General features: G+C 40.5%; 1 protein-coding gene across 1 annotated transcript in view; it reads right to left on the bottom strand.

Annotated features, from left to right (window-relative positions):
• Nucleotides 1–15539, bottom strand: part of KIFAP3 (kinesin associated protein 3) — a 100645-nt gene that overhangs the window by 34216 nt on the left and 50890 nt on the right. The window contains exons 12-15 of the mRNA XM_075286728.1: nt 7429–7537; nt 5002–5114; nt 2860–3025; nt 2109–2234 (exon numbers count right to left, since the gene is read on the bottom strand). Coding sequence (XP_075142829.1) covers nt 2109–2234; nt 2860–3025; nt 5002–5114; nt 7429–7537 — 514 coding nt within the window. The remainder of the gene's footprint in view (nt 1–2108; nt 2235–2859; nt 3026–5001; nt 5115–7428; nt 7538–15539) is intronic.

The following is a 15539-nucleotide window of genomic DNA, read 5'->3' as shown; positions in this document are numbered from 1 at the left end:
TGAGCCCGTCAGTGCCACGTTACACTGACAAGCTTCTCCCTGGAATTTAGCTCTTACAAGAGCTGTTGTGGTTGTCTTCTCCTTCCTATCCTAGCCTGTCCCTGCCTACCCAGAATCTAAGCCCTAGCTAGCTGGACGGAAACCTCCGTCCTCGGTGAATTGCAAGCTCAGAATGACGCGAACCTGGGCGGCGCTGTTCTTTTAAATTAGAGGTCACATGTTTTCGGCAGCCAATGGGTTTTGCCTACTTTTCTCAACGTCACCGGTGTCGTAGTTCCTGTCCCACCTACCCTGCGCTGTTATTGGAGCAAAAAAGGCGCCAGGGAAGGTGGGAGGGGAATCGAGTAATGGCGCACTTTACCACGCGGTGTTCGATTCGATTCGAACATGCCGAACAGCCTAATATCCGATCGAACATGAGTTCGATAGAACACTGTTCGCTCATCTCTATTTATTATTACTTTGATCAGACTCAAGTTATTTCTGTGACCATTGTGGGTTTTTCTTTCATTAAACGAGGGCTACTGACAAATTTGTCCACGTGTGTAGGTTGTATATGGCATACTTCAGCTCAATTTCACACACTCAAGTGTCACATCATTAATCATCATATGTCACCACATTATAATGTTCCCTTCCAACTGCCCCACAGTATTAGGTCCCTCTCCTGGTGCCCCAGTTTAAACTGGGAGAAACTAGAGGGGACATGAAACTGGGGGGGCTGAAGGGGGACATAAAACAGTGGGGGTAGTTGGAGGGGGGCAATAAATTAATGGCAGCTGAAGTGGGACATTAAACTGGGGGCAACTAGAGGGGGACATTAAACTCAGGAGGCTAGAAGCAGACATTAAACTGTAGGGGTAGGTGGACGGTGACAATAAACTGGGGACAACTAGAGGCAGACAGCTCCCCCTCCAGCTACTCCCACAGTTTAATGCCCCCTCCAGTTGTCCCCAGTTTAAGTGCCCCTCTTCATCTACCCTCAGTTTCATCTCCCCCCATCATTTCTCTCCCAGTTTGATATCCCCCTTCATTTGCCCCATTTTATGTCCCCCCTCCATCTGTCCCTAGTTTTATGTTGTCCCTCCATCTGCTCCAGTTTCATGTGCCCCATCATCTGCCCCCAGTTTCATATTCCCCTCCATCTGCCCCAATTTCAGATACCCCCTTCATCTGCCCCCATTTTCATGTTCCCCCTTCCATCTGTGACCCCAGGTTCATGTCCCCCCCTCCATCTCTGCTCCTAGGTTACTGACACACACACTGACACACACACACACACTCCATCTCACATTCCTCTCAGTACTCCGCTATAGTCATCTTTCAGCCGGCACACTAAGACACGCCTCCAATAGTCACGTGACATCTGATTTCACACACAGGTCCTTGAGTCTTAAACTTCAGTAGTATTAGCTTTCCACTGATCACCCATCACTTTTATTGTTGCTATAAGAGCGGGGGAGTGAACGGAGGAAAGTTTAACTGTTTTACTTAAACTTTCCTCCGATCACTCCCCCGCTCTTATAACAGCAATAAAAGTGATGGGTGATCAGTGGAAAGCTAGTACTGCTGAAGTTTAAGAGTCAAGGACCTGTGTGTGAAGTCAGACGTCACGTGACTATTGGAGGCGTGTCTTAGTGTGCCGGCTGAAAGATGACTATAGCGGGACATGCAGGGAGCTGCGCGGGGGCCGCAAACTTTCATCCCGAGGGCCGCAGTTGGCCCGCGGGCCGCAAGTTTGAGACCCCTGGTATAGATTTTCCAGGTCCAAGTCCTTCCTGCATCTAACTGGTCACCTCATGAAAGGTCCTGCTGTACATTGGTTAGAAGATTGAGGACCTGCATGATGGGTTTCACGACCTCTCCATTTTTTTTTTCATGTGCAATTTAATAAAGGTATACATACCTTTAATACTAAATACATTTTTAGTTCTACCATGCGGTTTAGGTTCCATTCCAAATAACAAAAATAAATTTTAGAATAATTCAACTATATATATATATTTCTATATGATCTGGACCTGCTAAACACCAACTGTTTGTATATAGTACACAATATCTAGAGTTCAGTATGTATTCATTTTATACAATAGCAAGAGAGCATTTACCATTCAACAATTCAATAAGTGCTGGAATAATTCCAGATTTTGCCAACAAAGCAGCACAAGAGTCGTCCATGGACACTGTTCCAATCATAATTACTACTTCCAAGACAAGATCATCTTCAGCAGATCCTAATAGAAGAGATATAAAAATGTAAATTATGATCGTCAGACAATAAGATGTCATTTATTACAGTTACAAATTATATATATATATATATATATATATATATATATATATATATAAAGAGACAAATAATAAATAGTTACTGTGTTCCCCATGTCCATAGTACCAATAAATCTACACCACAGAAAGTGGAACTTAGTGATAATGTAAAAATTAATAGTTTATTCAATAGTCTAAGAAAACAAAATGAAGCTTGGAAATGTCCGTCATGTTTACTGGAATCTATTCTTAATTTTGATGAATGGGAGAATTGATCTCCAAAATGTAGGTATGAAAACGCTCTAGGGGTAATTGTAATGACCATCCACAAGTAATTCTACTCATATGACTGGTATATCAGTCTGTAATAACAGTGGTTTTCCATAGACCCACAAGTTGGAAAACTGACCCAAGATAAAAAAAAGATAAGACAGAAGATCAGACATGAAGAAAATTCAGATAGCTGTTCTTTGGTTATAGAAGCTTACAGAATTTTATTTGCTTATGTCTAATCAACTACAAGAACAAAGACAAAATTTACAAAAATTAACATTGAATTTGTGCGTTTCACAAATATATTAATATATTTACCTGGTTTAAGTTTATCCTTGAGGTAAGGTACAAGCTTATACTCTTTGAGAACTAGTTCCCAGTCCAAATCACTTATAGTGAGATTGGCGAGAGTCCCTAGGCATTCAATCACAAATTCTTCCTCTTCCTCATTTGAAATCTGAGCAGCCAAGTCCCCGACGTAGTCCTAATACATCAATGGAAACTTTCACTTTAGTTACATAAATTAAAAAGTTAAAATAGGATTTTGTTCACACAACAAAGTGTAGTAAACTTTTGCTATACCCATAAGATTAAAGTTGGCCTACGCCACCAATTAAAGATTGATCGGACAATATAAAGTGAATAGGGGGAGCAAAATAGCTCCTAAACGCTAATGGTGAAAAAAATCTGTCATGATTTTGAATGACGGGATGTTATAGGAGATTTGCAATTGAGATATTGATTCCACACCGCATGGGTGTTCTAGCTGTCAATATGTAGCTTTATTTATTGAAATAGATAAAGTAGATAAACTGTTGTGTGAGATGTCTGACCGCAGCTTATTTCCCTCCCTATTGAAATAGACAGGTATGCTCAGATGTTGAAGTCTGGAAACTGCCATCAAGCAGGTGAACTTATGTTGGCAACTCCTAATGTCTTTACCTGTCTATATTTTAGTTTGAGTGCAGAAGTGTATGATGAAGTGAAGAAAGTTCGCTCTGACAGTTTTTAAATTTTTTTTATAGTTAAGATTCCAAACAGTTAAGATAATTAAAATGGTGCTCTGACCGCTACTAAAAAATTCAACAATATAAACAATGGTTCATCCACTGGCACACTTTATTATTCCAGGATAACCCTTTTAATTCACTTTTTATACCTTATTTCTGGTTCTTTAAACCAGGACTGTGGAGTCAGCAGGAGATTTGGGTGGAGTCAGAGCAAATGTTCCGAAACCATATCTGGCTTCAAAATGAATACTTAAAGGGATATTCCCATGTACATAGTTTGTTTGTTTTTTTTAATTTGTAGATAATTAAAAGTTAAACATTTTTGCAAATCTAAGTAATTAAACATTTTGCAGAGTTTTAAAGATTTTCTCTAAATATCTTGTGGTCACAGTCTTGATCGGTTGCCAGTCGATACGACCATCAATGCTGGACCTTTTCTAATGTCAGATAATCCGCCATGATTTCTTTATTGTGGCCGGGATATCTTCTGATACATGTAGTGTCCCTGCCTGATAACTCGATAAGAAAATCATGGCTGCGTTCCTGACAAGTCCCAGACCATAGAAAGTTTCTACATTAGTGGTTGTGACCATTGGCAACCGATCAAGACAACAGACTCTCCCCACTAAGAAAGTTAGAGAAGATCTTTAAAACGTTGCATAATTTTTAATTACTTATATTTGCAAAAATGTTTAACCTTTAATTATCTACAAATATAGATATGATCATGTACATGGGAATACCCCTTTAAATGTTAACATTTAGAATATTAAAACAATCCATTGTATATATAATTAATAGTGTCATTTACTGTCAATGTAAGACTTTACACCAGTAAATATGTTATTACTAGTTATTATACATGAGAAATTAAAATGGACATGGAAAAAAGAGCAGTCGAAAGTGTGGCTACGCAGACTGGATTTATTTGAATAGGTTTCCCAGCTCCAGTACAGGCACTGGAACAGTACAGCTCTGTATCTTGGGCATTGACCATGAATACTACTACAGCACTGCCCCCATTCACTTAAATGTGCAGAAACCCTTTATAGTCACTAATCAAATATCACAGAGGGCAACATGGTGGCTCAGTGGTTTTCGCTGTTGCCTTGCCCAGCCATCGCTGGGGTCCTGGGTTTCAATACGCCCAACATCTGCATGGAGTTTATATGTTTTCCCCATGTCTGGGTACTCGTTTCCTCCCACATGCCAAATAACATACTAATCGTTAAATTGGCTTCCCGTAAAAACAACTGACCACTTTGGGTGTTGGTGAAGTGACTGTATGACAGCTACTAGCTTCCCTACTCCACAATGGTCCATGCGCTTTAAGCCTCCGTGAGAAAAGTGCATTAGAAATGTTTGTCCTTGTCATAAATAGACTAATACCAAAGGTCTTTACTTTGTTACATGAGAACATAACACATTGTAGGGAAGAAAAATGGCTTACAATAAACAAATTCTTAGTTGTCCCATCATGTTGAGAAATATTCCTGATCATCTTCATTAACAACGGATCCTTAAATTTGAGAGCTTTTTTCATCAACATCTTCAGTCCATTTCCTAAAAATATAAAATATAGTAATGCTTTTAAAGACAGAAAACTATAGAATTATTTCACACTTAGAGCTATATTGCTGCTGAAAATATGTAGAAATGATATACAAACAACTTTAGGGAAAGTGTCTCCAGGAAATAACCTGTTCTTTAAATCACATTTTTTATATTAAACATATATTTAAAGAATTTTTGTAGATGTTTTTAAGTTTCCATGATATTATGTCTATATTTAAAAAAAATAAAATTTTGCAATTCTAACACTTACGACTAGGTAATTAAAATTAATTTGTGACCTTCTGTCTCCTGGAAATGGACCATCGGTCATAGACACAATAGTCTAGAGCAGACAATGTTGACTTCTATGAGAGTTTTCTAGGCATGCTCTGTGACCTGAGCACAGGTCAGTGTACAGAGTGGGAGAGTAGAGAAATTACTGTGAATTAAACCTATTAATAAACCTATCGTGACTTATAGATATATATGATAGGTGTGATCATCAGTGTGCTGATAAATGAGGTGGCTTCTGCATGGAATTCTCCTGAAGAAAGCAGGAAGACTGGCTTTGTGGCAAGATTTTTGGGATTTTTTTCTAAAAACAACATGAAAAAAAAACCTCGGCAAAAATTCTTTACTATATATTGAATATAACACATGCTTTAAAAAAAAATAAATAAAAAAAAAATAGGGAATTTTCTGTCAACACATTCCCATTAAACATTTATACACAATCCTTTTATTTATGGGATATCTGGTTGGGAGGTAAAAACAGTTGTTGTATATCTATATCTTTGTAAAAGAATCAAGTGTGGAAAAAGTCTGTGAAGATACATATATAGAATGATCGGTTGAAATGGAAACTGTCCCACACAAATATGATCTCTGTTGTCAATGTGTCCTTTATGCCCTGTCCATAAGATCATGCAGAGGTTTTCATTCTATGAGCTAGAATTAGGAGGACCCGGTTTGTCCTGGTCTTACATGTATAGCCACTGCAAGGAAAATCACTGGTCAGGTGTTGCTTTCCTTGACTACACCATATGAGTGCCAGAGTCAGCTCGTTCACATCTGTGCCCGGTCTTCGTTCTGCAGTTTTCCGTTTCCTGCACAAAACAGAGGCAGGAGACGGAAACCTGCAGGACTCTTTCATTGAATGGGTTTGAAAGATGTCCGGCCGTGAGTGGCAAGCGTTTTATGCTCTCCGGTGCGAAATCAGTTTTTTTAAATCGGACACAGAGTCGGACATGCAGTACTCTGTGTCCGATTTTAAAAAAACTGTTTCGCGCCGGAGAGCATAAAACGCTCACCGCCGCTCATGGCCGGACCCGGTCTGACAGGTTTCCGTCTTCTGCATGCAGAAGATGTAAACCACAGAATGGACTGCCGAACGCTAGTGTGAACCTAGCGTCAAGCTGGACTCTGGCTTCCAATTACATAGCGGTTATCTTCATGGGACAATACCTTTAACTTTTTTTTACCAAGGCGAGGAAGGCCCAACTCCGGCTCCTTAATAAATAGCTGAGAGCCTTGGTCAGCATTAAAGCTCCTCTAACTAAATAGCTTGTGACTGAATGCCTACGACAGTATATCTGCAACAAACACCTAACTGTACAATATTGATTATACGGTATAATTAAAAATACATCATTTTATTTTGAAGGTAGAATCGAAGTTGGTAATAATTTCCAACTCCACCCGAATCTGCCCCTGACTTTGACTCCAACTCCACAGTCCTGTTTAGACTAGTATATTATATACCCTGTATTCTGCTTTCTGGTTGCCACAATTACACCTCTGATGTCCTGACTATATCTTGCTCTATCCTAATTCTGTCAATGACCCACCACCACACCATTGTTTTATTGTAGTTGGTTTGCTTATTAAAACATAAATAGAGTCTTTGATAAAAGTTTTCTGTTGGGATGAAAAATAATATTTCATAAATTATGATAGCCCTTGCAATGGAAGTAATCATGGAAACCATAGTACACAGTACATGTCCCAATGGCTTCATAACATAGACAGTTAGCTAAAGGGAGTCTGTCAATATCAAGATGCCTCTCAAACCAATAACAGCTGTGCTGTGTAGGGGCTCTTATATGAGCAGCATACCCTGGTGGCCAGTGCAGAGATAATCAGGTTTTTATGGATATGTGAATCAAGGGGCGGACTGAATGCGCCAGATTTGCCAACAGACAGGTACAAGTTCGGCTGCCAGAACAACAGAATCCAAACTAAATGATCAAATTAAATTAAATGAAATCTCCATAAGAAATAGAATAGAAATTCCAAAACACTGAACAATAACTGATACACTTACCTTCACATATTAACTGAGCATTTCTTTTATTTGCTGCTAGATTTATGCAGAAGGAAATCAATTCAAGGTCAATGCGTTCCTCAGAACACTCAAACAACATCTTCATCAACTAAAAATGAGGGGAATAAAAACCATTAAGCTGCTTATCACTATTTAGCAAAAACAACACATGTAATTAAATATAATGGTAACTATCTAGGAAATATGTCATAATTGGGGGGAAACATAACAATATGACCGAAAATAGATGCATTTTAGGCACATAATATTGCATCCATTTAGAATCCCGCCAGGAACAACATCTGCAAGGACTTTGTATGTTCTCCCTGTGTTTGCGTAGATTTCCTCCCATTCTACAAAGACTGATAGGAAAAAAAAATATTGTGATCCCTATATGGGGCTGACAATCTACATAAAATTTTAAAAAATAAATAAATAAATAAATAAAAAAAACTAAAAAAAAAAAAAAAAAAAAAAAAAAAATATATATATATATATATATATATATATATATATATATATATATATATATATATATTGCATCTATTTAAACAAAATAGATATTTTTTTATTTTTTATTTTTAAAGGAGGATGAAAAAAGGTAGGCCTTTACACATCCAGGGCAAATATTCTGCATTGGAGCCCTAGCTTCTGGTTAAGAGAACCCGGATTCACAGCATTTAGCAAATACATGGATTCGCTTTAAAAAGTTTTGTCTTCATAACATATATCACCAATGCAAGCTTCTGTGTTCATAGGTGGCCAAATTTGAAACACAAAGGACCTAGGACAATATACTCTGGGTGTTAAGAGAATTTTCTTTTTAACCTTATAAAAAAGGAGCCTTATAACATTTTATTTCCAACTCTAAAATTTCTATTATTATGTATTTATACAGTGCTGTACATACAAAAGGGCTTAAGTACCTAGTACAAAGACAAGCCAAATAGATGACTATAAAGATACAATGGGATGGAAGTCTCTGGCCGTGAGGGTTTATAATCTACAATGTAGGAAAGACATCGGACCATGGACCATTACAGACAAGCAGCACTCAACTGTATCAAATGTAAAATTGTCCTGATTTACGTTCTAATTATCGAAATTGCTCTTTGTATGAAAACAAGCAGTCATAAAAGCCATGGACATCTGTTCACACTGTGGTGGTTATCAAAAGTAATAACTTGCTTATTCTTTACCAAAAAAAAGAAACCTTAACCAATTAAATAAGAAATTGACTTTATGAACTTGTGGTCTAGGAGTTGCTTATTATATAGCTGTTTACAATAAATGAAACGCATGACACATCAAACGCAGCCATAATTGACACCCAATAGGAAATATTAACGTTAAATTTGTCCTGCTTTAAAGGTGCCTACTGTCATCTTTTCCTAATTTAGCAGGAAGGCATTAAAAAGGACTGCAGGCATTCTGAAGATGTAAGAAGGAGCTTAATCAGACAAGTCCCATATTGAGTATCAGATAGCATAAGGGGCGCACTAAAAATCACTATGTCTAGACTGTCTGGCACCTGACTTCACGTATTTACCAGTGACCAGAGGCCAAATGCTAAATCGCTCTCTTTCCCTTTCTCTGCGTACACACCTCTTCCCTCCCCTATCCTGAACATCTTTAAGTTATTACACTGTGGTATTGCATGCCTTAAGAATTAGTCCACAGTCCAGTCTGAGGTTCTACACCCTGCCAAACAATAGCGTACGGAGAGCAAAAGGGTTCAGCTGGGAGGGATGCTTTGAGAGAGCGAGCCTTAAGATCAAAGTCTGACTGAAAACAGAAGGCTTGAGTGAAACATGTGGAGAACCAAGACAATCCTTCACCATGTGAAATAGAAAATAATATTAAAATGTTCACATGACATCACCATGCGCCATGTAACAGAACAACTGTGCGAGCATATGGTTGGTATTTCCATGTATTTAATCACTACATGAATACTTAGTTTACAAAGAAAACAATGGAGTGTTAATGTTTTAACTATTACTATAATAATGTTTGCTTCTTAGCTGTGGTAGTCCTGTAAGAAGGTAAACTGTGTCAGACAATGAGCTGGATGTGCCTAGAACTGGAGAACCGAGCTTGTACTCGCCACGTAATGAAGTCACCTTCTGCGGACTAAAAAAGGACTCTAAACAATAGTCTGTAAACCCACAAATATGTACAAAAATGTATAAAAAGGTGAAATTATTTACGGAACATAAAACGTTATAGATTAAGGAAGCATAATGAAATAATCTGCAATAAAATTACTGGAATGTATGTACAGAGAGCTAAATTATATATCATGACATTAATTAAGATTACTATAAGAGATGAGCGAACAGTAAAATGTTTGATATTCGACTATTTGAACGAATATCGAACCCCATTATAGTCTATGGGGAAAATGCTTCGTTTCAGGGGAACCCACCATTCGACTCAGGAGCGTCACCAAGTCCACTATGACACCTCAGCAAATGATGCCAACGCCTCTGGAATGCAACTGGGACAGCAGGGGAAGCATGCCTGGGGGCATCTAACAAGCCCAAGTCACAGTTTTACCCCACCCTCACAGCCTATCAACTACACACTTTCCACACTCAAAAAAACCACTATGAAATACCTGGAAACCTTCTTTCCTCCCCAGTTGGATGGACAGAAACCCAAATTTAAAGCTAAAGAAACATTAACAAGCACCCCTTTAAATCACGTTGCCCATGACAACCACAGATGGAATAGGCAATGGGAAATCCAAAAGCCCCCACCCTTAACTGTCATTGTTTATGTGCGTGTGATGTGGTGCGACCTTCAAAAATTCACTTTTCTGGCCCTTAACGTGAGCCCTTCCAAATTAAGTTAGAGGCCCTTAAGCTGAGCTACCAGCAGAGATTGAGGCCCTTCAGGTGACTTCAGCCTTTTACCTGCAGAGTTTTAGGCCCTTTAACTTAGTTCAGCCTTGCACCAGCAGAGATATGTTGGTTCTTTTAGGTGAGTTGAGCCTTTAAACAACAGTGTTTTTGGCCCTTGGAGTGAGTAGAGCCTTGCACCGGCAGTGTTTTTGGCCCTTGGAGTGAGTAGAGCCTTGCACCGGCAGTGTTTTTGGCCCTTGGAGTGAGTAGAGCCTTGCACCGGCAGTGTTTTTGGCCCTTGGAGTGAGTAGAGACTTGCACCGGCAGTGATTTTGGCCCTTGGAGTGAGTAGAGCCTTGCACCGGCAGTGTTTTTGGCTCTTGGAGTAAGTAGAGCCTTGCACTGGCAGTGTTTTTGGCCCTTGGAGTGAGTAGGGCCTCTAACCAGCAGTGTTTTTGGCCCTTGGAGTGAGTAGAGCCTCTAACCAGCAGAGTTTGGGGGAATCAGGGTGGATTGAGACTCTAACCACCAGAGTTGGGGGGAATCAGGGTGGATTGAGACTCTAACCAGCAGAGTTGGGGGGAATCAGGGTGGATTGAGACTAGTAGGAGCAGAATTGTGCAACGCTGATGGTGAAGGAGTAGTATGAGGAGGAATTGTAGAGGGTGAGCATACACATGAAACTTCATGTCGGGGTGCTTGACACTGGTGGACATGAAAATGATGGGTCTATCCAGCACCGGAAGTGTTTTTGGTCCTTGGAGTGAGTAGAGCCTCTAACCAGCAGAGTTTGGGGGAATCAGGGTGGATTGAGACTCTAACCAGCAGAGTTGGGGGGAATTAGGGTGGATTGAGACTCTAACCACCAGAGTTGGGGGGATTCAGGGTGGATTGAGACTCTAACCACCAGATTTTGGGGGAATCAGGGTGGATTGAGACTCTAACCAGCAGAGTTTGGGGGAATCGGGGTGGATTGAGACTCTAACCACCAGAGTTGGGGGGAATCAGGGTGGATTGAGACTCTAACCACCAGAGTTGGGGGGAATCAGGGTGGATTGAGACTCTAACCACCAGAGTTGGGGGGAATCAGGGAGGATTGAGACTCTAACCACCAGAGTTGGGAGGAATCAGGGAGGATTGAGACTAGTAGGAGCAGAATTGTGCAATGCTGATGGTGAAGGAATGAAACTTCATTTCGGGGTGCTTGACACTGGTGGACATGAAAATGATGGGTCTATCCAGTGGCTGTTCATTTTGATCAGCGTCGGCCGGTCAGCACTGTCAGGTGACAGCTGGCTGTGCTTATCCTTAATTATGCCACCGGCTGCGCTGAAGACCCTTTCCGAAAGCACACTGGCGGCAGGGCAGGAAAGGACCTCCAATGCGTACAGCGCAAGTTCCAGCCACAAATCCAACTAGGAGACCCAATAAGTATAGGGCGCAGAGGGATCAGAGAGGACAGGGCTGGGTCGGCCAGGTACTCCCGCAACATGCGCCTATACTTGTCCCTCCTGGTGACACTGGGCCCCTCAGTGGTGGTAGTTTGGCAAGTGGGTGCCATTAACATGTCCCAGACCTTGGAGAGTGTGCCTCTGCCGGGTGTGGACTGGATGGCATTTGTTAGCCTGTTGGAGCAACTCTCCTCTCTGCCGCCAACGAGAGTTGATGGAAACATCTCCATCATATTCTGCAACAGTTGCTTGTGGCAATCACTGATGCGACTGGCCCTCCCATGATGGCAACTGTGTCTCGTCATCGTCATCACTGAGGGCCAATTGCTGGTCCACAACAACAACAGGAGATAACGGATGCTCCAGTGTTTGGGCATCAGGCAACTCATTTGTTACCTCCGGTGATTCAGGACGTGGTGGGACAGAGAGAGGGACAGTGAATGGACCCGAAAACAGCTCCTGGGAGGTAGGAAAGGTGGGATTACTTTGCTGGGAAGATTGGGCATGTTGTGAGGAAGGAGGACCAGACTGTTGGGTAGGAGGAGGAGTTGAGGTAGAGGCTGACTGGCTGGTGGAGAATGTGCTGGAAGCATTATCCGCCAGCCATTGTAACACCTCTTCCTGATGCTCGGGCCTGATTAGTCTTGTACCCTGCACCCTACTTAATGTGGCCATCAAGCCGGAGACTGAGGGTAAGTGCAATGCTTCCTGCCGCAGAGCAGTAGGCACGGTAGACACTGTTGGTTGAGCGCAACCTTACTCCACATCTGCATTTCTACGCTCCTGTCCTCGTCCCCTTGCGCTAGCCTTACACATTTTTTGATGTATACTAATGCCCTTTTTATAGCAGGCACTAACAGTTCTTTTTCCTGCTAATTTGTTGGGGGTCACCCCTTGAAAAGCTGGGTCGGACATGGAATACATGCAGCACTTCTATTCAAGTAATAGGAGTTGCGCTGCATTTCCCTGGAACCACCGGTATGCAGTTGATGAGGTTGCTGCGCCACTCCTATTATTATTACCACCATTAATGTGTAGCCTTAGTATCAAGGAGAATTGGATTGTTCACCAAGTCAAGGGATTTGTATGGAACTGTAATACTGGTCAATGTTTTCCACGGTGTAGCAAGAGTGTTTAAGCAAGGAGATAGCAATACTGGGATGATGGAGGTTGAACACCAAAACACAACAATGAACAAGGTTCAACTCAATCGCGACCCAATTTAAATGTGTGGTGTTGGAACAAGTCCAAGACATACGTGCCAATAGTAGCCCTGAGGTATAATGCAAAGTCGAGCAAGCCCACGCTAAAAAACTGCTTGCTTTGGGAGAGAATGTTATGCTGGGTCTAGTGTGGTTCCAGGCAAAGGAGTGGGACATTCTTTGTAACTTCAGAAAGAAGGATCTGGGCAGACACAGAAGTAAGGTCTGATAAATACATAGTAGACAGGGTAGTATGTCTATTTTAAACGATAGCTAATTTGTCAGACAACTAAGTCTCATTTAATAGAGCAGGTGCAATGTAATGCATTTGATTTAAAAATGTTGCTACCAAAGGGTGTATCTACTCTAGCTACTTTGCTGTTCACTCCCTGTTAAAAGGGAAACTCCATCCATAGATACTATTAAAAAAGCAAGATGACTTCAGGGAAAGTTGAGGGTCTATTATATCTTCATAGAATAGAGGGGGCGCTGATTTTTCTCACAACATCTATACATGTCTGCAAACAGGCTGGCAGTCTGTAAAAGACATATAGGGATTTTACAATATGTTGCAATGTGTTAGCATTGAATTGTATTGTATTAGTGATCAGACATTCTGAGGTTCAAGACCACTAGGGGGGTTAAAAATAAAAGTAAAAAAAAAATTAAAAGTTCAAATGTTTAAATTCTTTAATCCTATGTTTTAATTCTTCTTTTCCTAGATCAGATATAAATCTTCCTGGCACCCTTAGTGGCTGCCTGATACAGTGCTCCAAGCTGGGAGCAACCTTTATCTTTTCTTTTTCACTCTTTTTCTCTATATCTTCAAAAATCCTGTAACCAAGTAAACTAGCACTATGAATTAGCAAGTATAAATCGAATGGAAGACCCTGTGGAGTATTTTGTTTCTATTGTAAAGCATGGACAATGACTCAAAACCTGGTTCAGCTGGTTTCCTGTGTGTACACATGTGCCTGCTACCATCCCCCCAGGAGCTAAGGACAGCATGGACACCATGCGGCATGGAGGAGAAAACCTACATGGAAGTGTGGTTTTGTTCTTTCAAGGAGATGATTTTTGGAGTCTATTGCTGGTGTGTGAAGATGCTACAGCTGACTGGTATTTCTTTCTATTACTGTGGACACTTGGGACTCTGTTACAACCTGGGAACCTACAATCACCCACCTACCCCAGGAGTTATGGAACCTTGGCAGGAGAGCAGCACCCTGTCTACCCGGATGGCTTCAGACCTCTCTGGGCAGTAGAACACAGTGGTAAGAAGAAAGGAGGAGGAGGAGGGCTTGTGATGAAGGACATTTGGGGCATTAGTGCTGATACGAGATACCAAACTATCAGCTGTGAGCAGAATATCTCACTACATACCAAAGAACTGCCACATGTTATCATGATAGCTGCATATGTCCCCCACCTCTGCAAAAATGTTTTCTGCTTGTTATATCTACATGCTGTGACCCCCCTCCTCGTGTCCTCCAACCACATTCGGCTGTATTATTATTAACATCAATCCGCACAGAGAACTAAATGATCCTGCAGTGTGTCTGGGATTTCTCTATCTGCCATGAGCTTGTATGTGTTTCTCTCTTGTTATATACTACTGTACCATCTATGAAACTGTATCACTGAAATTTCCCCATTGTGGGACTATTAAAGGATTATCTTATCTTATAAAAATAAACAATGTAAAAAACACATACACAATAGGTATCCCTGCTTTTAAAAATATTTAATCTATAAACTTCTACAAATATTTTTCCCATATAGTGAGCACTATGGTGGGAAAAAAATAAAAGCATTAATTTTTTATTTTTTTTAAAATAAAAAGCGATGAAAATAATCAGGCCTTCCCAAAAATAGTACATTTGGCCCTACAAAAGAGGCTTTATGCAAGCCGGAAATCTAAACAGTTATGAATGTCTCTATGGCAACGCCAATAAAAATTTTTTAACCCTTTCCCGACTTCCACCATAAAATAGTACAGTGGATGACGCGTATTTAAATATGGCGGCCGCTGAGGAGCAGGGCACCACCATTTTGGGTAGGATAGTTAGCCTCCAGAACGAGATCCGTAGCTGGCGTTCTACTACTGTCACAGTTGGAAGCCTATTGAAGGCTCCCGGGCTTGTCTGGCTATGATTTGTATGACAGGCTGCTCTAATTACGATATTTTTCAATGCATTAGCATTGTAATGCATGGGATTAGTGATGAGACCCAAACAAACATACATACATATAAAAGTTAAAATATACTGTGAAACACATACACATTAGGTATCCCTGGGTCTGAAAACACCTAGTGTACAAACTTCTAAAAATATTTTTCCTAGTACGGTGAACACCATAGTGGGAAAAAAGCATTAAAAGTGCCAAACCAATTTTTCACTATTTTACCTGTGATAAAAATTTGAATAAAAAGTGATCAAAGCAATAGACATTCCTTAAAATAGTAGAACTAAAAAGTACACCTGGTCCCACAAGAAAAGACGCCCTATGCATCCTCGTACACAAATATAACAAAGTTACAAGTGTCTGAATATGTCAAATTTAATTTTGGGAGACATACCAAAAACAAAGCCCATAAGAAGGTCGCACAA

This window comes from Leptodactylus fuscus, chromosome 9 (genome assembly GCF_031893055.1).
Source record: "Leptodactylus fuscus isolate aLepFus1 chromosome 9, aLepFus1.hap2, whole genome shotgun sequence".
NCBI lineage: Eukaryota > Metazoa > Chordata > Amphibia > Anura > Leptodactylidae > Leptodactylus > Leptodactylus fuscus.
The sequence above is the reverse complement of the archived record's forward strand: the minus strand, read 5'-3'. Positions and strand labels throughout refer to the sequence as shown.